Source organism: Chelonoidis abingdonii, chromosome 15, assembly GCF_003597395.2.
Source record: "Chelonoidis abingdonii isolate Lonesome George chromosome 15, CheloAbing_2.0, whole genome shotgun sequence".
Classification (NCBI taxonomy): Eukaryota; Metazoa; Chordata; order Testudines; family Testudinidae; genus Chelonoidis; species Chelonoidis abingdonii.
This window is the reverse complement of record NC_133783.1, coordinates 50,014,010-50,039,236: the sequence shown is the minus strand read 5'-3', so window position 1 is coordinate 50,039,236 and position 25,227 is coordinate 50,014,010. Positions and strand designations below refer to the sequence as shown.

Below are 25,227 nucleotides of genomic sequence, written 5' to 3'. Positions count from 1 at the left end.
CAGGTTCAGAGATAGATACCTAACAATTAATCTAACACTTAAGGCCTGTTCTAAACAGAGTTGCAGTGGTTTAAACTGAACGTCTTTTTAAAAAGTGAATTTAGTTAAACCTTGTGCAAATTCCTGTATGGACATTCTTAAAACCAATTTAAAGCTCGATTACATTGTTTTCGTTTAAGTCAGCTCCTTAATGTATGAAACTAAACCAAAATAAGAAGACACTGACAATGATTTATGTTATGTTAAGCAAGATTTTTTTCGGTTAAATAGGAGTTTAGGGTAAGCAGCAGAAATGTCACTCCCCAAGAGTCAGTTTTGCAATTAAATACTTTGGAAAGTATAAAAATAGCTGAAAAAACACAAGACTGTTGTCCTAACAAGAAACCAAGATGCTCAGTTTTATTTCATAATACATCTTTAAACTGGTTGTTGATCATTTAGTGAACGTATAGTTCTACATGAGAGTATAAAGAGATATTTTGAAAACATGCAAGTATAAACTGGTGGAGTTTAACTGTGAAAATAAGAAGGCATGATTAAAATACCAAAGTGTCCCACCTCCCTCATTATGAGTACATAAAAAAAGAATGAATCACTTTAGCAAGAGAATTTAGCATTCTCCAAAATGCCAGTGTGCAACTATGGGCCTGGCAGACACGGACAAAACTGCCTACTAGAATTATTGCCAATTAGTTTTTCTGCTAGAAGCTGGGACTGGAAGGCAGGGAACGGATCATTCAATAATTGCCCTGTTCTTTCATTCCCTCTGAAGCACCTGGCACTGGCCACCATCAGAAGACAGGGATATTAGGCTAGATAGACCAGTGGTCTGACCCAGTATGGACATTCTTTATTCTACTGAGATTTTCTTGTAGGAACCCAGGCTAAGTGAGGAATCTTTGCCCATGCACATTCCAAATTATATAATTTGTTGTATATGAAACAAAATATTATAGCTAGAGTCAAAGGTCATGACATTATATCATACCATAATAATTCTATCACCTGTCAGAAGGTGTCTTCAATCTAAGCAAAGAAGCTGTTGCAAAAACAGAGATTGCACGAAATAGTTGTCTCACTTATTCTTGCAATAGGTTATAGCAGCTATTTTAAGAAGAAGAATTTAGCGTGTCCATGCACAAACGTCTTTAAAAAACAGTAAATTCTTAAATTCCTGAAGGAACTCTATCTCAGAAGCCAGTACTACAGCAGGGAGCAAGGGATTTTTAGGAAATTTCCGAACACAAAGCATTGCATCGTAGGATGGAATTAGGAGGACTAGTTGAACCAGTGCAATGATTGTCAATTCTCATACAAATGGGAGGCAAAAACGTGTATGAAGCACCAATTCAGCAGGACTTGAGCTGAAGACTTAATTTTAGATATTGCAACCAGCAACTATAACTAATGTTGTAGAACTGCTGGGATGGCTCTTATGTGGGGATGTAAGACATTGTAAGGGAATTATTTTTATTTCTTGGTTACTTTTACAGCACAGAAAGGTGTACTAGGCACTTCACAGTAGACAAAGAATGAGCCCCTGCCCCAAAATGCTTACAGCCTTAATTTAGATGACGGTAACATCAGCATGATCACATTATTACATATTTTGATGTGCTCATTTATATTTAAAAACCAAAAACAGATCTTAATTAAAAGCAGCAAAAACCCCCGTCAATTTGAAGCATTGTGGGGAAAAAAGTGAGGTTTATAGGCAAAGTACTATATTTTCACCAAGTAAAAACAAAGAACTGCTATATTTGAAGACTCCTATATGTTTTGTGTTACTTGCTGACTTAAAAGTCAACCAGTAACTATAATATCAGTTTTCAGAAGTGATTAAAGTCAATTACATGACTCTGTTGTAATTTTAGTTTCATTGTTAACAACTAATGTCAGTGCAACATTCACTTGAAATAAACATGAACAGAACTACCTTCAGCATAGCAAGAAAAGTACAGCTATAGTTTTCCATTTTTCAGCCTGCTGTTTGAAAACTTTCCAGCTGCCCTAGACTTCCAGTTGACCAAGTGATAACAATTTGGAAAATGCTACATTATAATTTCCATGTTAGAAATTCCAAACATAACACAACACACAAAAGAAATGGATGAAAGACACTGTACAAATATCAGAAATGCAGAGTGCGATAGGAACACACAAGCTGTATTATGATTGTTGTAAACCACTGACATCTAGGGATAGGTAAGAAAAATGCACATTTGTCTCTATCTCAAAGAATTCGTATTTAACGGTACACAATTTACACCTACTTTTTACCATCTCATACATAACTCACTAAGCTTTTTCTTTTAATATGCACAGTGGTCTCCACTTTCTGATCTACGTGGATTGTAAGTGACCTTGTGTGCTTTAGATTAGCAAAGCTGAGTCAAGCACCTGTTTGATGCATTTGTTGTCTGCATTATGTTCAGATTCCCACTAACAAAGCTTTCATTTTAAAATCTATTAACTCTCAGCTCTTATGCTTGCAATGACAACTTGCCAAATATGAACCAAGTCTAAACCAGTGTTATACAATCTAAACTTTCCTACGATTGTGCTATTGTCTAAATCTCTGTCTGTTAATTAGATATCAATTTCCTGAACTGCAGGCACTAATCTTGATAGCAACCCCTTCCTAAATGCTGGTTCCAGTACAATGGTAGATCCCAGGAAAACAAGAAAATTAGATTGTGCAGCTTCTTACCTGCAGCTCCTTTGAGACTCTCTCTAAGTGGTTAGTTATCTTTTTTATTAGGTCACTATACATCTGCTCCGAATGCTGCTGGCATACACATTTATACACACAACTGCAGAAACAAATATAGGAACAATGATGAATTTACAACAGTTTGCAATGGAGGGCAGTGAACATTTAAAATACTGCTTTAAATCTCAACTTACAGGGCAATAAGATGACACTTTAGCAGCTTGTACACTAAGCCAATGACTAAGGCCCCAGTCCTGAAATCTCAGCATGGATCCCCATTGACTTCAATGAAGACCCACCATAATGGAGCTCAGGGCAGGATCAGAACCTAATGCTGTCTAGGAAGTAATTTTGCATTTCTAAGTATATTGGTAATTCTGTCAACAGTACACTTTGTTTCTCCTTCCATACACAGCATTAAAGTTACCTTATCACGTACTCAGTTCACGATTTTTTCAAGTTACTTTAATAATAAAATCTTTCCACTGAAATTACCAAAACATTTAAATGATTTCTGCCTCTAGAATTCATATAAGATATACAGCACTGTCAACCAGTCATAAAAATAAAAACGCACAAAAATCTGCTTTAAACCATCAAAAGCTACAGAATTTATTGCCAAGGATAAAACTTGGCTGACTGCCTTAGAATGAGTGCAAATTACGAATCGCCAATCATTGGTCTAAGACTTTTGACATAAAACCTTTATCTCCACAGTAACATGAATTCAGGAGGCCATAAATGGAACCTTAAACCAACCAAATCCTAAAATGAGCAGTTAAGTCAAATCATCAACATTAGTTCTTCTTTTAAAAGATTTTATTTTCCCCCATGGCAACAAAATTACACATTAGAAATATATTTAAGCAGTAATAAAACAAATACTTACAATACTTGCAGCAAGAATATGCCCTAAGCTAATCATAAACGTCTTGAAGATTAGATACAGCTTACCTTTGCCAAAATATAGGGTGGATAAAAATTGATTTTTTTTAGGGATGTCGATTAATCGCAGTTAACTCATGCAATTAACTCAAAAAGAGTAATCACTATAAAAAATTAATTGCAGTTTTAATAGCACTGTTAAATAATAGAATACCAATTGAAATTTAATAAATATTTTGGATTTTTTTTACATTTTCAGAGAGAGAGAGAGAGAGAGAGAGAGAAAGAGAATTCTGTGTTGTAACTGAAATTAAAATGTATATTATGTTTTATTACAAATATTTGCTTTGTAAAAATGACAAAAGAAACAGCATTTTTCAAATCACCTCATACAAGTACTGTAGTGCAATCTTTGTTGTGAAAGTGCAACTAACAAATGTAGATTTTTTTTGTTATATAACTGCACTCAAAAACAAAACAATGTAAAGCTTCAGAGCCTACCAATCCACTCAGTCCTACTTCTTGTTCAGCCAATCGCTAAGACAAACAAATTTGTTTACATTTACAGGAGATAATGCTGCCCTCTTCTTATTTACAGTGTCTTATTTACAATGGCAGAAAGTGAGAACAGGCATTTGCATAGCACTTTTGTAGCTGGCACTGAAAGGTATTTACATGCCAAATATGCTAAACATTCCTATGGCCCTTGATGCTTTGGCCACCATTCCAGAGGACATGCTTCCATGCTGATGATGCTCATTAAAAAATAAGGTGTTAATTAAATTTGTGACTGAACTCCTTGGGGGAGAACTGTATGTCCTCTGCTCTGTTTTACCCACATTCTGCCATATATTTCATGTTATAGCAGTCTCAGATGATGATCCAGCACGAGTTGTTCATTTTAAGAATTCTTTCACTGCAGATTTGACAAAACAAAAAGAAGGTACCAATGTGGGATTTCTAAAGATAGCTATAGCACTAGACCCAAGGTTTAAGAATCTGAAGTGCCTTCAAAATCTGAGAGGGACGAGATGTGGAGCATGCTTTCAGAAGTCTTAAAACAGCAACACTCGTATGTGGAAACTATAGAACTCGAACCACCAAAAAAGAAAATGAACTTTCTGCTGGTGGCATTTGACTCATGAATATACAATGGTCCACACTGCTTTGTATAGTTATCAAGCAGAATTCATCATCAGCATGGACGCACGTCCCCTGGAATGGTGGTTGAAGCATGAAGGGACATATGAATCTTTAGCGCATCTGGTATGTAAATATTTTGTGACGCTGTCTACAACAGCGCCATGTGAATGCCTCTTCTCACTTCTAGGGGACATTGTAAAAAAGAAGTGGGCAGCATTATCTCCTGTAAATGTAAACACTTGTTGGTCTGAGCAACTGGATGAACAAGAAGTAGGACTGAGTGCACTTTTAGGCTCTGAAGCTTTACATTGTTTTGTTTTTGAATGCAGGGTTTTTTTGTATATAATTCTACATTTGTAAGTTCAACGTTCATGATAAAGAGACTGCACTACAGTACTTGTATTAGGTGAATTGAAAAATACTATTACTTTTGTTTTTTATAGTGCAAATACTCGTAATCAAAAATAAATACAAAATGAGCACAGTACACTTTGTATTATGTTGTAATTGAAATCAATATATTTGAAAATGTAGAAATCAGCCGAAATATTTAAATAAATGGTATTCTATAGTTTAACAGTGCGATGAATAGTGATTAATTTTTAACCGCGCAGTTAATCACGATTAATTTTTAATTGCTTGACAGCCCTCTTTTTTTAAAATTAAAAATCAGGTTTTTTATTTAAATTTGATTTTTTTATTTTGTTACTTAAACTATAAATTTTTGTAATAAACCTGTTTAAAATGAAATTTTAATTTAATACAAAATATGTTAAGGGCTAAAATTATAATCTCCTAAAACATTTAAATAAAAAATAAATACGCTGAATCTATAAGCCTCTAATCAAACTGTGAGTTAAAGGCTTGTTTTCTATATTAAGAAAGAAACAGGGGAGAAATAGCTAACTTTTGAAGTCAAGCTTTTAAAAAATGGCACAATAGATTAAGGCTATGTAACTTCGATGTCATTTTCAAGAGACTTAGGTGAGTAGGAACATAAGCTTCAGTCACTTTAATTTAGGCATATTTACTATAGTTTATCTCTTTGTTTAATAAATCATTTAGTTGTAAACATAAAACATGTTTTGATAAGAGAAGTTTATGTATCTAAAACATTTAAGGTTTTGTTTAATCAAAGTAAGTTTAATACTCTTATGTGTTTAAGTAAATTTCAGTTACCATCTTAATGTAACTTGACACAAATCATGAGCAAAAAATTTAATTATCTGGTAAATCAGTAGGTCATTCTCCATCTTCTAACAAACTAAAAATATATCATTATTAATCTGAAAATATTAAAATATACGTTTGCTTAAATAAATGTATAGTTATAAATGTATACAGTTCTGCTTCCTTGGTAGCAAAAAGGTGTACCAATTCTAGCATAAAGGCTCATTTAGTTGTAAACCAATATGTTTTAACGGTTATATTAATTAAAAAGAATGCACCTCTCTCTAGAAAATAACTAACATACAAATGGAAAAGTTGGTTTAAATCATTGATTTTAATCAAGGCTTCCCACTTCATTTAAATTAATGATTTAAAAATCAATCCACCCTACCAAAAACTTTTGCGGTTATATTAATACAACTTGTATTTTTTTTAATTATATGAATCTGGCTCTTTTGAAAGTTAATACCAATACTAATCCTTCTAGTACTGAGAAGCAACATGGACTAATAGATAGGAAAGCAGACTGGAACTCTGGTTCCTACTCTTGTCTCTGCCACTACCTGCTGTATGATCTTGGGCAAATCACTTCACTTCTCTGTGCCTTTGTTTCTCCTCCCCACATTTGGTCCATCTCATCTATTTAGAATGCACACAATTTGCAGCAGGGACTGCCTCTTACTTTGTGTCTGTACAGTACCTAGCACAATGGGGTTCTGATCCCAATTGAGGCCTCTAGGTGCTACTATAACACAAATTTATAACAAGCTAATGCCAAACTATAAACAACCTTCTCTACACCTCTGCTGAAGTGCCAAAATCTCAACTACAACAACTCCTGGGGGAATTCTGCACCACTGCACATGCACAGAATTTTATGTCCCCTGCAGATTTCTTTGCCTCCCCACAGAAAAATGACTTTCTGACAGGGAAGCAAAGGGAAGCCACAAGAGCGGTCAAGCGACCTTCCCCAGCAGTATGTTTCAGTGGCCCAGAGCAGCTGGCAGAGAGGTAAATCATTGTGGGGCAGGAGGTGGGACTGGGAAAGACCTGGCTAGTGGCTCCTATCCTGCACCAGGCTCAGCTGCTAGTCCTGGCTGGAATGGGGAGGATGGGACTTCCTCTTCCCCTGCATGGCATTCGGAGCCAGGTCAGAACCACCCCCATATGTCTCCACCGACTGCGGGAAGTCTGCCAACCCCCTTTCCATCTCCCCCACTACCTGCACCCATCGCTCCTCATCTGCAGGTGGAGGGATCCCTGTACAGGGAGCTGTTCTCCCGTCTGCCCAACCCCCATGCAGCCAGACACCCTCATGCCCAGACCCTTCCACTGAGCCTCACCCACCCCGCATTCAGAATCCCCCCAATAAACCCCACTCCCTCTCTCCTGGATCACTCAATGAGCCACTCGCACCCAGATCCCCACCCCATCAAGCCCCAACCAGCTGCACCTGGCTCTCTACTCCACTGAGCCCAACTGCCCCAGCATCTGGACTGCCCACTGAGCCCCCCACACATATGGCCCCCTGCAGAGCTCTCTCTCTCCCCCCCCCACATCCAGATCCCGCCAATGAGCTCCAATCACCTTCACCTGGACCCCCACCATAGAGTCCCATTACTGTTGCACCCAGAACCCCTCAACAAGCCCCTGTGCATCCAGATCCCCCCACACACACCCCACTAAACTGCATGCACCCGCAAACTGCCCCACACAGAACCCTCTCAACCCATACCTGAATCCCCCGACACTAAGCCCCTCCACACTTGGATCCTGCCTTGCTGAGCCTGCCTGCCTGCCCGCCCGCCCGCCCACACTTGGCAAGGAGGGGTAGTGCCCTGGGGTGTTTCTGGAGCAGGCCCAGTCCTTGCACTTGTCAGGGTTCGGCGCAGCCTCATCGCTGAGTCTATGTCCTGGGAACAGAGCTGCACATGTGATCTCCCACCTCTGTGTACCCAGCGTCTTGTGCTCCCCAATGCCATGCTGGAGCTTCCACATTTATTTGACAAATAAAATTTTAAAATATTATGCGCAAAATTTTTGGTTTTTGTTGCAGAATTTTAAATTTTTTGGCACAGAATGTCCTCAGGCATACACAACTCTCCAATTCCTTCCTTTGCTTTTCTCTCCCTCCCTCAGCAGAGGCTAACACTGCCAATAAACACGTAATATGGATCACACACTGAAACATAGAATAAGACCTCCAAGAACTCTAACACTGGTGACATGCTAAGAATTAACCTCACAGTTTCACAGATGAAAAAAAGAGAAGCACACTCAGTAACTATATCATGCTCTCAGGTCACTGAAGAGGCATTTTGGTAGAATTATCATGACAGACTAATAGCTCCTTCAGAGACATTACAAAGTCATGACCATTTTTTTTTTTTTTTTTTTTTTTTTTTTTTTACTTACTATAGAACACATTTTGTCCATCCCCTTCAAGGTCTCCTCCAGTGGCCACCTACACTGCTACCTCCCTATTCAACAGGTCTCTTTTTAGAAACTGCTGCTCATCCTCTTACATACACTTGGTTTTCAACTCAACTCCCTATAGCTTCTCATGTTTATTCCTCCATACTGAGGAGTTCAATCGTCTAGCATAAATTCTAATGACAGCAATAACTGTACTGGGAATGACCAAGTAGAAATATATCATACAATACATTAATGTCAGAAACAACAGAGTAATTTGGATAAAAAGAGACGGAGATAGAATAAGACTAATGAGACTGGTTTTGTGACCTCTTAAATTTACATTTAGATAAAGACAGCACATGGCTGTGGGGTTTATTTGTTCAGACACAGCACAATATATGGCCACTCACAATATGTGAAGTGGACTGATTCACCTGAAATAGTATCTCACTTTACAAAGTTCTACGTGACATTCTGCAGGTCTGTACTTTAAATTGCTGCTATATTTACTTCTGCCCTGAATGTCTGCAGTTCTTTACATAGTTAAACAGCAAACAGCTGTAGTTAGACAGCAATGTTTGTATATGCATATAGGTTTGTGTGTTTTAGTTTTTATCTGAACGTTTCTATTTTAGAACTTATTTCCCATTTTCAGATCCTGTTTCCACTTCCTGATTGCAGGCTGAGTCTGAGTCATCACCACTCTGATATTACTCTAAGGAAGCTGAAAAAGATTTCTACCAGACTGCTGTTCCTTTTGGCACAGTCCCACACTTTAATGAGAGAGATTATCAACTCCCCAAATAGAACAATTAAAAGAAAACTGAATGGAAAATCTGAGATTTGTAAATTTTCTAATAATAGTGATCGAAATTCTAATTTTTCATTAGATTTAAAGAGATCTTACAAAAAGTGCTAAACTACAACTGATCCATCTACCTCAGATTTTCTTCCTCTGAGAGATACTCTTTACAGATTGTGTTTGTTCTTTCTAACTCCTCAGAGACACAGGAAAAATAATCAGTGTATAGGCAGACTTTATTAAACTACTTTGTGTGTGAGAGGAGGATTGGCTCCTTTATTTAGTACACCTTAGGTTTTAAAGTCCAGAAGTCTTTGTTTTTCCTATGTGTTTCTCAGATAGTGAGAAAAATAAAGATGTGCAGCTGTTTGTAGATTTGGAGAGGAAAAACAGTCTTCTGCTTAAGGCACTGGACTGGATCAAGAGATGTGGGTTCAAGTCCTGGCTCTCTTACTGAATTCCTGCAACACTTTGGGCAAGTCTCTTCATCTCTCTGTGTCTCAGTATACAAAAATATATAGTTCCTTTCCCCTATGCTTGGTCTACCTTGTCTATTTAGCTTGTAAACTCTGTGAGACAAGGATTATCTCTTACTATGTGTTTGTATGGTGGCTAGAACACTGAGGGCTTGGCTACATTCGAAACTCCAAAGCGTTGCCGTGGGACTGCTCCCACGGCAGCGCTTTGAAGTGTGACTGTGGTTGCGGTGCCAGCACTGGGAGAGAGCTCTCCCAGCGCTCCAGGAACCCAGCCTCCCCAAGAGGATTAGTTTACAGCGCAGGGAGCCACGTCCCCAGTGCTGGAGCACTGTTTACCCTGGCACTTTACAGCGCTGTAACTTGCTGCACTCAGGGGGGCGTTTTTTCACGCTCCTGAGCGAGAATGTTGCAGCTCTGTAAAGCGCCAGTGTAGCCAAGGCCTAAGGCTTTGATCTCTTTTGGGATCTGTAGCACTATCACAATCTGAATACTAATTTGTTGCTTCTGAGATTAAAATCTTTTGGGAGAAATTTAAATTTATTTATTCTTATGATTAGTTTCTTATGAAAACAGATCATTCATTTTATGATTGTGACCAATTATTTTTATTTCTAAAGGAGTAAAGAGTTAGTCTAATTATCTGGAGGGGTGGAACGGTCTGGATTTGCTGTGTCTACTGTTTCATAGGTCAATGTTGGCAAGTGCTAAGCTTGTCTTTATTGCTGGCTTTGTGCTCATTTGAGATTTCTAGATGGGGAGAACATCTGTTACTTCTGAAGAATGCAGATTCAGTAACCATCTAATGAATTAAAGTGAACTTATCCCTCTTAATTTTTGATACAGATGTTGCAGTCCAGAGACCGATGAGGGCATTTTCTAAGTGCAGGGCCGGGGGAGAGAAGAGCAGGGTAGAGGTGATTAATTTTGTAATTATTGAAAAATTATAAATACTTTTTATTAAACAAGTAGGGCAGCAACAGGTAATGCCCAAGATGCAATGTGGCAGGTAATTTAATTTTCCCCATCTGGCTCCTTTTTCTAAGGATCCAGCTTAGGGAAATGGGGAGGGAGAAGTGGAAAGCTATGTCCAAGTGGCGGCAGTAGACAAGAGCTGAGAGACCACATGCCCCATGAAACAGAGCTGAAATAGGACTGTATTCCTGGCATGCATGCTTAGAATCCAGTCCTCTGCTAAGGAACATGGAAGGTGCCTTTAATCTGCTGGTGTCACTAGCAAGAGTCAGCCCCTTACCCAATAAAAGCAACTGCATCTCCTCCCACCAGCTTTTCTCCAACTCCCTGAATTGCTGCCACCCACAGGACAAAAACTCCCTTTCATCCCAGGTTTAGAAATATAAATCACTAATCCTTTTCTAGAGGAGACTCTTAGCACCTTGCAGGATCAGGCTTCTAAGAGTATGTCTACACTGCAAAAAGCAACCCACAGCAGTGAGACTCAGGACTGGGTCAACTGACTCAGGCTCGTGCTCCAGAGCTAAAATTAGCAGTGTAGGCGTTTCGGCTCACACTGGAGCCTGGGCTCTGAAGCCTGGCAAGAGGGGAGGGTCTCAGAGCCTGGGTTCCAGCCCAAGCTTGAATATCTACACTGCTGCTTTCAGACTTGAAGCACAAGCTCAAGTCAGTTGACACATGCTCCGAGACTTATTAAGGTGGGGATTTTTCTGCTGTGTAACCATACCCTAAAAGGTTACTTGAGGCATTCACTCAACTTCTTCCAATAACTCCTCCCCCAACTGTCATAATTAATGGTGTGTTACACACTTCTGGGTGTATTATACCAAAATTCTGTGGGGACACCATATTTTATTTTTATAGTTTTCACTTATTCAAGGTGATCCTGGTTTTGATCTACATAGATCACACATAAATGCATATATTCCCCGACAGGAGATGCAAGAGTATTTGGACAGCTTATTTTTTCCCATTCTAATCACATCAGTACTAAATGGATTGCACTTTATATAACAGACAAAAGCAACGACATATAAAGCATGTAAGGGAGGATCTTCCACATATGTTCAATTGAAAGGAAGCTATGTAGTGCTTAAAGGTTTCCTTACCTGTATATTTGTTCATAGGAGATGGGGATGTAGTCACCAGGACTCTGAGTTAAAAGCTGATCTATGGCACTGTCCAACTTTGGCCAATATGTGCTCTTATAATCTTCAATGGTTATAACATTCATTACTATAAAGAAAAAAAGACAAAGCTGTGTTTTACTGCACTTTTAGCAGAGGTACTCAGAGGCTGGGGAACTGTCAGCAGTTCAAGATCACATCTGATAAGCAGGCAAAGAACTTCATATGAACAACTGCATTTAATCTTTGTTAGGATACACCTATCTTTCACAACAGAAGTTATACCCTAATTTGTATCTGATGTTTACAGAAGTGGAAAGGTTGCTAAGTCAGTGTTTTGTGGCTCCAAAAAAATAGTTACCGATTCTGCTGTGAAAGGGAAAAATCACCACCCTGGAAGCTCCAATAATGACAAAATGAAACAAAACAGAAAGTGGCTCAGTGACTTGACATATAACATATTATGCAACTGTGTTGGAAACGAGAATTAACGATTAACACTAAGCTCTCCACACCAGAAGAACAAGGGCAGACTGGGAGCAACAGTTTCTCAGATCAATTGGTATGCTAACAACCACCATGTTAAAGGAGACCATCAACTCTCTTGACTACAGGGTTCATGGGTCAACGCAGCTACAATTTAAGACTTGTTTACTTGGTGCCTTAGTCCATATTAAGTGGGGTGTGAATTCTAATGTGCACCAGCATATTGTGTGTTAACTGGCCTATGTGGACCCGGCTGGTGCAAACTCAGGGTATGTCTACGCTGTGTTTCAAAATCTGTGGCAAGTTTCAGATCCCAGGTCTACAGACTGACTCATGTTGCAGCACTAAATGTAAGCTGTGTAGACATTTGGGCTCAGGCTGGAGCTCTGGATCTGAAACTCATTCCCATCCCAGGCTTCAGAACCCGAGTTCCAGCACCAGCCTGAACATCTACGCAGATGATTTTAGTGCCATAGCATGAGCCCAAGACTCTAGACTCACTGCCACCAGTTTTAAAATAGTGTAGACGTACCCTAAAAGTTCCCTAGCGTGTGTTGATGTAGACCATTAACACGCACTAGGGAACTTTTTGTGCATGCCAGCAAGGGGTCATATGAGCCACTTAGTGCACAGCACACTGGTGAACATTAGTTCCCACTGGCTGGTTGCAAAGTAAGGAGCCATGTAGACAAGCCCTATATCTATCAGAGCTTTAATTCATCTTCTATAAGAGAGGCATAGTAAACCCATACCTGGCAAGGATGTTGCAGGAAGCAATACATTAAAGATTGCAATGCACTCAGGTATTATGGTAATGGAAGATGTAAGTACCTAAGACTAAATATACTACTGAGCTCCACCACCATCCCACTTTTGTTCCTTGTGTCCTTTTCCCAACACACTTTGTGCATCCACAAAGGCACAGTCAAGCCCCTAACATCTGAAATTAAAGCTCGCTCTCTCTTCTCAGACAAGAAAGCTTGATTAATTACCCATGGAACAATTCTAGAATGGACAACACCTTTTTCTGCTAGCTCTTGCTCTCAGAGAGCTTGAACACAAGTTCCAACTGACCCAAAGACACCAGATAGTCAATACAATACAATACAGAGCATGATTTTTACCAAATCTGAACTGATCAGTTCAAAAGTTTATTATTATCTGAGCAGGGAACTTGGTGCGGTACAGAACAGAAGAAGAGATGCTCCGGTTCCAAACAGCTTACATTCTAAATGGACAATATCAACTCAAACAACATTTTGGAGAGGGATATAGTCAAACTATGAAGTTATTTTAAATACATTTCTAAATGTAGCATCACTATCTACTTGGTGGATTTACACTGATGAGATTGGTGAACTAAACATGATTTAGTTTGGGATTTGAATGAAGGGAGCGTGGTAGCTTAATGCAACAAGAGGGAGAGAATTTCAGGCAAAACGTGCAACATGAAAGACGGCGCTAACACATGAAAAGAAAGATACAAAGGGCATGGAAAGAGGTGTAAGTCAGGCAAGTATCTGAACAGCAGGAGCAGCAGCAGAACTGAACTGTAAAGATTTCCAGTAGAATGGCACTTTGCATATTTCTTCTTATAGCATTTAATTCAGATTCAGCAGTTTTGCCAACTGGGTAACTCTACAATGCTACACTGCCAGCCCATCTTGGGAAAACTAACTATCTGTTCACTCTTGCTTAATATTTGTTATACACTCTGTTCATTACAAATAGATGGACACTAGAGGCTTTAGGACACTCAGCGGTGTATGTAGCACTCCTATCGAGTATTGTAGCCTACCTTAGCCACACCTTAACCTTCGTTCTGACAACAGGCCACTATACTCCAGCAAATCTGTGAAGTGAAAGTTCTCTGTGGTTCTAGTCCTTAGTGTCATAGATGAGACAAGCTCAGCATTACAACATGTAACATTTAGGTGCCCTGTCACCTAGTGGAATCCATGGCCCCAAGCTGGGCACCCAGGCTCCCTATGCAATGCCTGGGGAGAGTGAGGCATCTAAGAATGGAATCCACAAAAGCCAGCAAGATGAGTGGGGAGCCGCCTAAGCTAGCCAACAGGAAATGCTGAGGAGAGCAATATAAATAATTAAAGAGACATTGGAGCATAAGACCCAAGTTCAAGTCTCCACCTCCCAGGGGAATGCCTGCACCACTGTGCTGGAGAATCAGTCTCGCTCTCTCTGGCACAATGAATATAAGTAATTTATACAAAGTGGAACAGCTTCAGCTTGACAGAATAATACCCACACCCATGCTTAGGGTGCTCACTTGGGAGGTGGGAGACCTAGCTTCAAGAGCCTTCCCGAAATCAGGTAGAGAGGGGATTTGAACTCAGGTCTCTCACATCCAAGACGAATGCCCTAACCACCTTGGATTTTTATGCACAGCCTGATCCAGTAGGATGCCTCGGAGCATGCCTACAGGACTTGGCCCTGCGCAGGGAAATATTTAGTCTGAGCATCCTCCAGGGCTTAGTCACCAAGCTGCTCAGTGGTGTCAGGACTAAGGCAGCTGTGCACATGGCCAGCAACAGAAATGTAGGAGCCAGGGGAATTTAACAGTCATAATTTAAGCACCTACATGGTTAGGTGGCAGCTGACTAGGGGTTTTGAGGATTTAATTTCTGGATTTAGGTGCTCCAACTGGCATTAGGTACCTAAACTGCTTTATGGATTTAGCCCTAAAACTCATAGTAGTCCAGTGTCTGGGTAGCTATTCTTAACAACACCTTATATGTAGCTTTGGATAGCCTAATCTGCTTTTATTAAAAATAATGTTTGGATATTTAAAGTCCATTTGGTCACCAGAGGAAGAAGAAACTTTAGTTTAAAGTCTCATCCAAAAGATAATGCCTCCATGCAGCCAACACTAAATATTAGTCCAAATCCTTGTGTAGATTTGAGTGTAATTAACTAAGCTATAGTGACAAAGAAAATGAGTGACCTAAGAACTAATTTGGAACTAAATGGAATCAATTTTTAAACAGAGTGATAAACTCTTATCAATTTTTTTGTGGCATCACAAAGAATTAAGCACTAGAATCCCAAAAACCTATTCAGTTTCAGTCTTGAAGAGGGAAAGGGTAAAGTGACACTTTTATAAATAAACCTCTGATAAAAGTAGCAGTTGCAGTGTACTAACTGGCTGGAATCTATGGATTTTGGAAGTACCGTGTAGCAGATTTTAATTAGAAAGCTATTATAAACACTATTTATTCCATTCAGGAGTAAAGTGCACTTGATTGCCACCACACAGCTTTGAACTGAAGCCAACCAAAATGTTTATATATCAAATAGTCCAAGGACTATAAACTGTTCAATTCCTGCTCATTTTATTCTTTAAAAAAAAAAAATAAAACTTACTCCAGAGTTCTAAGAACTCTTGCTCTCATATACCTCACATCCCTTTCTTTCCCACCCAGATCTAACAACACAGAGTAAATGCTGAATTAGCACTATACTGCCCGATGATCAGGTTTGTGGAGGTAACATCGAAATTGTGCAAAAACAGTTTTATTGAGAGCAAGGGCAGAGTGGAGGGTGGGAAGACCAACTCAGTGAGTTCTTAAGGAAATTATCTGTATTTTTTCCATTTGTTTATGAATATCACAAATATTTGAAAGTAGGGGGTTTCGGGTTTTATTTTGTTTTTAAAACACCAACATCATTAGGCTCCAGTTTTAATCTGTAAGTGAAAACATTCTAAAATATTACAAGAAAATTCTACACAATTCTCCAAAGGGCAGCCGATAACATGGTTCTACATAAATCTGGCAACCTTTTATTTATTTATTTTTTCAGAGTTGAAATCATCCAGTGGCTATTTCACATTCAACTCATAGTAAATGTGAAAGCTGCTGATCAATCCTGCAAACTACCAATTACCAGCTATCACTGTATGATTTTATCTGACACACTATGACTACTGTTGAAACAAGTGGTAGAAAACTGGTGATTGAAGGGACAGAAGTAAACCAAACAATTCTTCCCAGGTAAATTGTAAACGTTGCCAAGATTTGAAAAGTAGCAAGATAGAAGGAATTTGTGCTCATCTCAAAAAGTGCAGAAATTCAGTTTCTTTGGAGCCTAAAGTCAAATGTGCCACTGAATTAAATGTCATCTATTAAAGTTGAAAAGCAGAATGCTGATGAGTTTTGTACTGCAACTAGGATTTTCAGTGTTATGGTCATAATTGAAATATAGTCAAAAAATATTCATGTTCCAGGCCTTCCACGAACTCTTCCACATCAACTTCATTCAGAAGCTGTCCAAATGCCAAAAAACAGCAAAGGGGCAATCAATAGTTGTCATTCAAATAAACTTGAAATTGATAAGAAAGCTCCAGAGTTCTTTTTATGCTGACATCACTTCCTGTATAGCACAAAGCGACAAATTAAAAAGAGACTGAGGCACTTTGTCCCCAAACACTCTTTTCCAGACAGATTTAAATTCACAGATCCACTCGGTGAAGAAATTTTGAAGGAAAAACAAAAAAAAAAGTTAACATGGACATTAATGCAAGGTGATTAGTCTAACGTGAAAAGCAAACCAACAATAGCTACATGTATTCATGTAGGAAAAAAAACTGTGCTTACTTATTGCTATTAATTATATATCTGAAAGTACAACAGAAGAATATTGTGTCCTAATTGCCAAGGATGCCTATACATGTTAAGGTCTGACAAGGGGTTATTTGTCATTTATTCAGACAACAAAAATAAAATGACAGCAGAGAGAGAATTTAGCAGGAATAATCCCAAACTTCTGATGTGAGGATGTACAGCACACTTTTTAAATCATATTGAGAAAATAGTAATACCTAACATAACCCTAAACCACACTGTGAAAACTCAAGAATTCTTCCAGAAACACCATTATCTTCAAACAGAATCCTGCGGCTTCCCTGATACAAAATCCAAATCACATCAGCTTGTGGTTACCATTATGGGTCTGGTCTCTGCGGCTCTACAAAAATTTAAAGAAGCTTTTTCATCAGTTCCAAAGGTGTATCCAACCTTACCTATGTCAGATGACTTTGCAATCAAAGCAGAGCTTTTACAGTTTCTAAAGCACCTATAGGGACCCACTCCTTCTCAGAGAGAACATCCAAACAGTGGTTGCAAGCTGTCATGATGGCTAAATGCTAAATCAGATGTACCGTGTCTTTTGGTTAGTTCACAAAGGTCTCACAGTCCATGTGGATTTGTGAAGTGCATTATTCCAAAACAAAGAAAACTCAGCATAAGAGAGGGTGAAAGCTGAAAATGCAGAAAGATTCATCAGCAGTGTTAAATGAGAAGAGGTGAAAATTTGACTGAAACTGGTTTGCACAGGGCCTCCATATTGCCAATGGCAGAACTGACTCATTTTTCAGCAAGAAAGCAACCAGCACATTTTCCTGTAAGACCATCCAGAAGTGCCAAGATTAATGTAAATGTTTATTCTCAACCACAGTGCAAGCCCTATTTAATAGGTCTTAGGTAATTCAGATCAGGAAGAGCCAGTTGGAAGAAACTGCATTCTAGGCAAATGCAAAGCACACTTGAAAGAATTTCAACTACATTAGAAAAGCCTGCTAGATAGTGTCATTCAAATATACCAATATATCCAAGCACACCTTGCATCTCATATTTTCATTCATTCAACAATAACAGAAAAGTAACTCTAGTTTTCCTCTTGCAATCACCATTCACAACTATAACAAATTAGTTCTAAGAATGAATGCTTTTGGAAAACATTCTGTCATATGCTGTATGAAGAGTTTACCTGTAGGAATTGTTGCTTTTCATATGATGACCATTTCGTATTATCCTTTGGTTTTAAACAAAGTAGTACAGGAAGTTAAAAGAATGTCCAATGGCATTTTCCCCCAGCTACGGCCTGGCATAATGTAGCAAGATTATGAATCCATTCTGTGGTTGCATATCACACCACTACTTCCCACTCCGAATGCTTACCAAGAGTAAATTTCAAACTTTTTATCTACATCAATGGATTTGTTCACACAGAAAAATGGACATACCGAATGCTTTATAACTAAGTTCTTACATAAATTGGGTAAACATATGTCAGCATATCTGACAATCACGCGTGCTGCTATCTGCACCGCCAAACAAGGATTTATTAAGCTGAGCAACAAACCCATATTGGCTATGTTTGCAGGTAGGGCTAAAGCCTAACTTAAAACAGTTTACAGCCACACTGAGCATTGATGCAAACTGTGCTTTACCCATTTTCTCTACAATTATCCTACGATCTGATTACAAACAGAATAGATAAATTCTCAATATTTTAAGTAAAATGACATGAATTGACTCTCTAATGACCTTAGGAAAAAACCTATTAAATGAACAGCTTCTATAAATGTTAGGTTTATAATCATGTATCTGGCGATGAATAACACAGCTTGCATCAGAGAAGTAATTTATTTTAAATATTTTATGGGAACAAAAGGAGGACAGCGTGAAATTAAATATGCAATATCAAGTCTATCTAGTTTTAGGTCTACCGACCCCACCAGAATATCATTTATATATTAAATTAGATTTGACCTCCTATATGTATGTAAAAGGGGCAGCCTTCAACATCTCCCCCTACAAGCCTGCAGGCGCAGTTAGGCAAAAAAAAAGTGCACTGGTCTGCATCTAAACCAGGAACAAAACCAACACACTGAAAGTAAATAAATATTACACCACCGGTCATTTTCTATTTTGCAGGAAGGAACAAGAGGGAGGGATCTACTCAAATATTACCAACTTCAAATTTATGAAGAGATGGAAAAACCATATACAGGGGGATTGAGACGGTATAGGGCAAGAGCAAGACGAGTGAAATTAACATGCTCCTAGTCAGTTCTTCTCTGCTGCCTGGGAGTAGTCTATTTAAAATTGTCTACCTTTGGAAAACTGCCCCTTGAGGATCAGCAATGGATCCAACTGCACTCATGCTGAAAATTGCATGATTGAATAGTAGTTTAGACCAGCATTTCTCAAATGCTGCCACCAGTGGATTTTTTTCTGCAGCCATGACAGCCTCCAAAGTATGGGCAGAGAGGGAAAAGGGCGGGGGGGACAAAGAACCAGTCCCTCCCTGCAGCACCCAGCTGTTGCTTCTGAGTAACTGTTACCAAGGGCAGCACTTTGGTGTTTATGCTGGTGCTACCAGCAGGGATCCGTGCCCTGCACTGCGCAACCTCCTTGGGGGCTCGGGGCAGCACCTCTGGAGACAAGTGGGGCCAGTGCCAGAGGCAGCTCATCAGTGGAAGCAGCTGCAGCACACAGTCGCTGGGGCACTCCTCTGGGCAGCGCCCACCCAGCTGGGGCATGGGAAGCCTGCGACTCCACCAGTGGCCAGTGAGTTCCCAGGCCACCTTCCTAGAGGAAGGCTCTCGCTGCAGTGCCAGAGGAAGCAGGAACAGAGAGATGGGTTGGCACTTCCGGTGCCTGGGGCCGCACTCACTGTTTACATTGCTGTAGGTACCACAGCTGTTCAAAAGGCTTGGCAGCTCCCCAGCACGGTGAGGGGCTCCCGCTCCTGGACACACTCCGGGTGAGCTGAATGGGGAGCTCTATTTACTACCGCCTTCCCACTGCATAAATAAATTACAATGATTTGGATGTGTATATGTGCATATTTATTTGTTTTTCCTAAAGTTAATTAAGTATTTTAGGAAAAATTGTCAGAGCAGCCACCAGCAAGAGTTAGTGGCTGCACTCTGAGGCCATCAAACAACTTGTTGTGAGAACCCCTGGTTTAGACAGTAAGCTGCTGCTGAGGTGGGGAAGGCAGGAGAAACACTGTTGGTTTGTCTCTCCTCTTCCATCACCTCACTCCCACACACTTATCTCTTCAAAACATCCTCGGTACACACCTGTGGAGTAATTATTATTCCCATTTTTCAGATGTGGCAACTAAGGCAGAGAGATTAAATGCTTTATCCAAGGCCAAGAATGGAGTCAGTGTCAGAGCCAGGATTAAAACACAGGAGTCCCTGGCGCTGCATTCAGATCATAGTGCCTCTATAGACTATGCCATCTCAGCAGCAGCAGCTGCAGAGGCTAAGATCTATGTTGCCCATGTACACATACCACCAAGGTTTATCTGTGACAGGCCAAGATGCTCTATCATGGGGTTCTCAACCTTTTTTTTTTTTTTTTTTTTTGCTCTGAGCCCCTCCTCCCCCCAACATGCTATAAAAACTCCCAGCCCACCCGTGCCACAACTACTGTTTTTCTGCATATAAAAGCCAGGGCCAGCATTAAGGGATAGAAAGCAGGGCAATTGCCGGGGGCCCCATACCAAAGGGGCCCCCACAAAGCTGTATTGCCCAGATTTCGGTTTCAGTTTCAGCCCCAGATGGCAGGGCTCAAGGCCCCAGACTTCAGCCCCCTGCAACTGGGCTTTAGGTTTCTGCCCTGGGCCCCAGCGAGTCTAATTCTGGCCCTGCTTGGCGGACCACCTGAAACCTGCTTGCAGCCCCCCAGGGAGCCCCAGGCCCCCAGTTGAGAACCACTGATCTATGACACTGAGGAGTTCTAATGAACCAAACACTTATGATTTCATAAATATTCCGATTAAACCATTTTACTAGTTTACATAGCAGTACTGTACTGGATAAGGGAATTCTGAAGATAGGTGAAGGTATGCATACCTTCTAGTACATAGCTATTTCATGGGAGCTCTGGGAACAAATGCTCAAATATGCTTAAAAAAAAAGAAATCTACCATTTTAATGACAGATCTATATTTTAGAAGACCCACGCAACACAAAAGCAAACAGTAGTTCCTTCACCCTCAAACCTAAAAAATAGAGTTGTCTGAAAACTGGAATTCACATTACACAAAAAATTCTGAAATTTTGTTTTTAACAAAATTGCTTCAAAATAGAATGAAAAATTAAATTTCAAGATTTCTTGCAGAACCAGAATTCCTAAATTTCATTCAGCAGCTGAAATAACATTCCATTTTGACCTTTCTGAAACACTTCTGAAACTACCAAACTACCTTAAAGACTAACAGATTTATTTGGGCATAAACTTTCATGGGTAAAAAGCCGCCACTTCAACTGCATCTGAAGAAGTTGTTTTTTTTTTACCCACAAAAGCTTATGCCCAAATAAAACTGTTCGTCATTAAGGTGCCACTGGGCTCCCCGTTGTTTCTGTGGCTACAGACTAACATGGCTACCCCTCTGATACTTGATACCAAAACTACCTGGAGCCCCAACTGCCCACCAGGTGAGGAGCCAGGCAGCATGAGAAGTCCCAGCTCTAAGGCAAATGGGAAGCATAAGTGTGAAGGGATGCTTTCCACTTCCAACACAGTCAACTGTTCAAATATTTTTGTTCTTAGTTCACATATAGGCAAGGGCTGAGACAGTCAGGGAAGTGGACCAGTTTGAGAACAGACTCAAGGCCTACCTAGGTATGTGGAGGAAAGAGCATGTTCAAAGGGAAGGAGGAGCGAAAGACAGTGACAGTTTTAGCTCAGCAGTAGAATGAGAGAGGGGGGCACATGGTGGGAGAGAAGACAGTTTCAGCCTAGACTCAAGGAAGTGGAGGGAAGGGTAGCTCAGACACACAGGTGAAGTCCCAGCTATAGCCCAGCTGTTCAGAAGGGGGTGGAGAAGTGGCAGTTAGGGTAGAATCGCATGTGTAACACAGGGACACGGTGAGAGACCCTAGGCACAGAATGTGAGTATGCGAGGGGTGGGGCGTGTGTGTGGTGACACAGGTACAGACTCCAGGCCAGGGCCCCCTGGTCACAGAGCGTATATGTGGGAAGCTGGTGGACCCAGGGGCAGTCTCGGGGTGGGGTGCAGAGCTCTCTGGGGCGGGACAGGAGAGGGGCAGGCCAGGCTCTGGCACTCACAGAACTTGGAGGTGGAGGTGTTGATGATGGCAGCAGCGACGGCTCCTCCCTTGCCAGCAGCCCCTGCAGAGTCACAGCCCTTCATCAGGCCATTGGCTTCTGGCACCATCTGGGCCTCTTCCTCCTCCTGCTGCCCCCTGTGGCCCTTCCTATCCGCGGGCAGCTGCAGGGCCCTGTCCCCGAGGGGGGCCTGGGCATGGCCCGCAGGGTGCTGCTGCCTGTAGCCATCCACACCGGCCTCCCAGTTGTTATGGTTCTGATCGTCCATCATGGCCTCATAGCTGCTGCTGCTGCCCCCCTCCTCCTCCATGCTCTCCTCCTCCATCCTGCCCGGGGGAGGGGGGCCCCGCTCGGTCCGGCTGGGGGAGGTGGGGGCTCACAACCGACCTCCCATCCTGCACGTTACATCCCAGGGCTCAGAACCTCCGGCTCAGGAGGGCAGGGCAAAGCTGCGGAAAAGCAAAGCTTAAGCTTCAGCCGTAAACCGCCGCTCCAAAGCCGCGACACTTTGCGGCGGTTGAAGCGGAGCCTCCGCGGGGCACTATGGGGATTGTAGTCTACCGGGACAGGGAGGCGGTAGCATGGATCACGTGACGTGGCCTCCGGGCATTGTTCCCGACGCCATGTCACTATAGGCAAAGGGCCAAGGCGTGGATAGGGGAGTTGCTCAGCCTCACAGCCGGGGTGGTGGGCGGTGCCCTCGCTGTGCATTGGGGGTCAGACCCTGTGCAGGGGAGACTCGTGCGTGTCAGGGAACTAAGTTATTTCAGTTGTGATGGGTGGGGAAGGGGAACCCCCTTTTCCCAAGTGGGGAGATTGTTACTCGGGGGGAGACGCTCCCCGTTTGCCATCTGCTGCAGGGCTCTCTGCTGGGAAGGGCTTTGCTTTGTGATTTTCCGTGAGACGTAGCTTGAAAAAATCGCGGGAGGAGGAAGTGCTGGGCCAGGGCTGCTAACCGCTGCAGAAGTTCAGGTGTCCTTTTAAAGGGATTTCTAGCCCTGATAGCAGCAGAGAAAACCTTCCAAACCTGAACGGAGTGTAATCCAATTATTAGTCATTTGCACTGCAGTGGTGCCTAGTGGGCCCATCAAGGACCAGGGCCCCATTGTGCTAGGCACTATCTGCTTCAAAGCGCATACAAACCTAGCTTCCCGATAAGACACAATGGTAGACGAAAGAGATGCAGAGTAGCCCACTCTCAATTTCATCACATCTCTCACAACATTGGGTGGTTTTCTTAAAGTCCCAGCTCCAGTAATCATGTGACTGTAAGATAAGCAGCTTTCATTTTAAAAAGCCTTCATGGTTGTGGAGAAAAGTTTGAAAAAATGATCCGAGTATAACCCCCCCACCCCAAAAGAAGTCAAAACCCAAAAGGCAAATAACAAGAACCCAAAATGGTAGGAGTTTTTTTAAATAAAATCTCATGATTTTTAAGCCACTCGTGATTTTTGAACAGTTGGGTTTGGCAGTATTGAGGCAAATGGAGGGAAGGAAAAGGTAACAGTCAAAAAGTGCTTTTCTGCATAATGAGCCGTAGTCTCAGCTCATTATCTGCCTACCCCTTGCAGATAGGGTTGCGAGGTGTCAAGCATGTCCAGCTTCTAGGCACGGGAACTCTATGCACTGCCCCCGCCCTGAGCACTGGCTCTACAGCTCCCATTGGCCAGGAACCGTGGCCAATGGGAGCTGCAGGGGCAGTGCCTGCAGGCAGCATGTAGAGTCCCCTGGCCCCTCCACCTAGGAGCCAGACATACCAACTGCGTGAGGCCAGGGCAGACAGGGAGCCTTAGTTCTGCTGTGCTGCAGACTGGGAGCTGCCTGAGGTAAGTGCTGCCCAGCCGCAGCCCACAACCTGAACCCCTGCTGCACCCCAACCCCCTGCCCCAGGGTGGAACCTCCTCCCACACCCTAACTCCCTCCTAGAGCCTGCACCCCACCCCCCAGCCCTGAGCCCCCTCCTGCACCCCACCCACCTCATCCACAGCCCGGAGCCCCCTGCTTCACCCCAAACCCATCATCCACAGGCCCACCCCCAAGCCCGCACCCTCAGCCGGAGCCCTCACCCCCTCTCACATCGCAGTCCGCTGCTCTAGCATGGTGAGAGTGAGTCGGGGTGGGGTACAGCAAGCGAGGAAGACAGTGGAGTGAGTGGGGATGGGGCCTTGGAAAAGGGGCTGGGCAGGGTGGGGCCTCAGGGAAGGGGCATGGCAAGGGTGTTCGGTTTTGTGCAATTAGAAAGTTGGTAACCCTACTTGCAGACTGTCTTAAAGAGACTACAAATAGCCCCACTGCCCCTGCTGCTGCTCAGAGCCTTTCCAAGCTGCAGCAGAGTTACAGCTGATCTGTTTTATCACTGCAGAGGAGGGAGGGAGGGAGGGAATTTTAGTCTTCAGAAGTTTTCTCTAGTCATTGGACAGGGGGGTAATATTTCTTCTCTAACTAAGAAATTATGTTTTTAACTTGAAAGGTGAGGAAAGGGAAAAATTCAGGAGTTCTCTTTCAATTCCACCCACTGGGATCCAGCAGTATTTATCAGTTCAAGACCTGCAGAAATCCATTTATTTAGAAGCAAAAAGACTTATTTTGGATTCATTTTCAGGCAATTTGGAAAGGTCGCCCTCTGGTGGCATATGATTTCTATGTAAGTGTTGAAATGAGAAATTGAAATCTAGTCTGTTTTAAAAACTGAGTTTAAAGTAGTTTCAGGTGCTATACCAGCCTAGACAGCCCCTACCATTTTTTTGTATGCAGTGTTATTCTAGCCATGTCGGTCCTAGGATATTAGAGACAAGATGGGTGAAGTAATAACTTTTATTGGACCCACTTAGTCCAATGAAAGATATTACCTCACCCACCTTGTCTCCCTCCTAATTTTTGTGATTTTAAAATTTCTTCAAAATATTCCTATTTTTGAATGTTTTCTTCCCCACTCCCATATTACTATACAAAAAACCCCACACAAATAACTGGGGGAACTGATTATAGTGATACAGTGACACTGATTATGTACAGAGTGCTGGCCAATGCAAAACAGAAAACATTCTCCAGTCTCTTTCAGTTATAGTAATCTTAGGAGTTACTTGCAATTATTATTATTTATTTATATTATTTTAGTGCTTAGGAGCAGTCGTGGTCCAGAAGC

General features: G+C 41.6%; 1 protein-coding gene across 2 annotated transcripts in view; it reads right to left on the bottom strand.

The window, feature by feature from the left end:
- CACUL1 (CDK2 associated cullin domain 1) overlaps window positions 1-22,587 on the bottom strand; it is an 87,058-nt gene extending 64,471 nt beyond the window's left edge. The window contains exons 1-3 of one of the 2 annotated variants that reach the window (XM_032780778.2): window positions 22,083-22,587; window positions 11,692-11,818; window positions 2,711-2,813 (exon numbers count right to left, since the gene is read on the bottom strand). In XM_032780778.2, coding sequence (XP_032636669.1) covers window positions 2,711-2,813; window positions 11,692-11,818; window positions 22,083-22,407 — 555 coding nt within the window. In that variant the 5' untranslated portion in view covers window positions 22,408-22,587. The remainder of the gene's footprint in view (window positions 1-2,710; window positions 2,814-11,691; window positions 11,819-22,082) is intronic. The other variant, XM_032780779.2, reaches the window with a different exon arrangement.
- Between the last annotated feature and the right edge of the window lie 2,640 nt (window positions 22,588-25,227).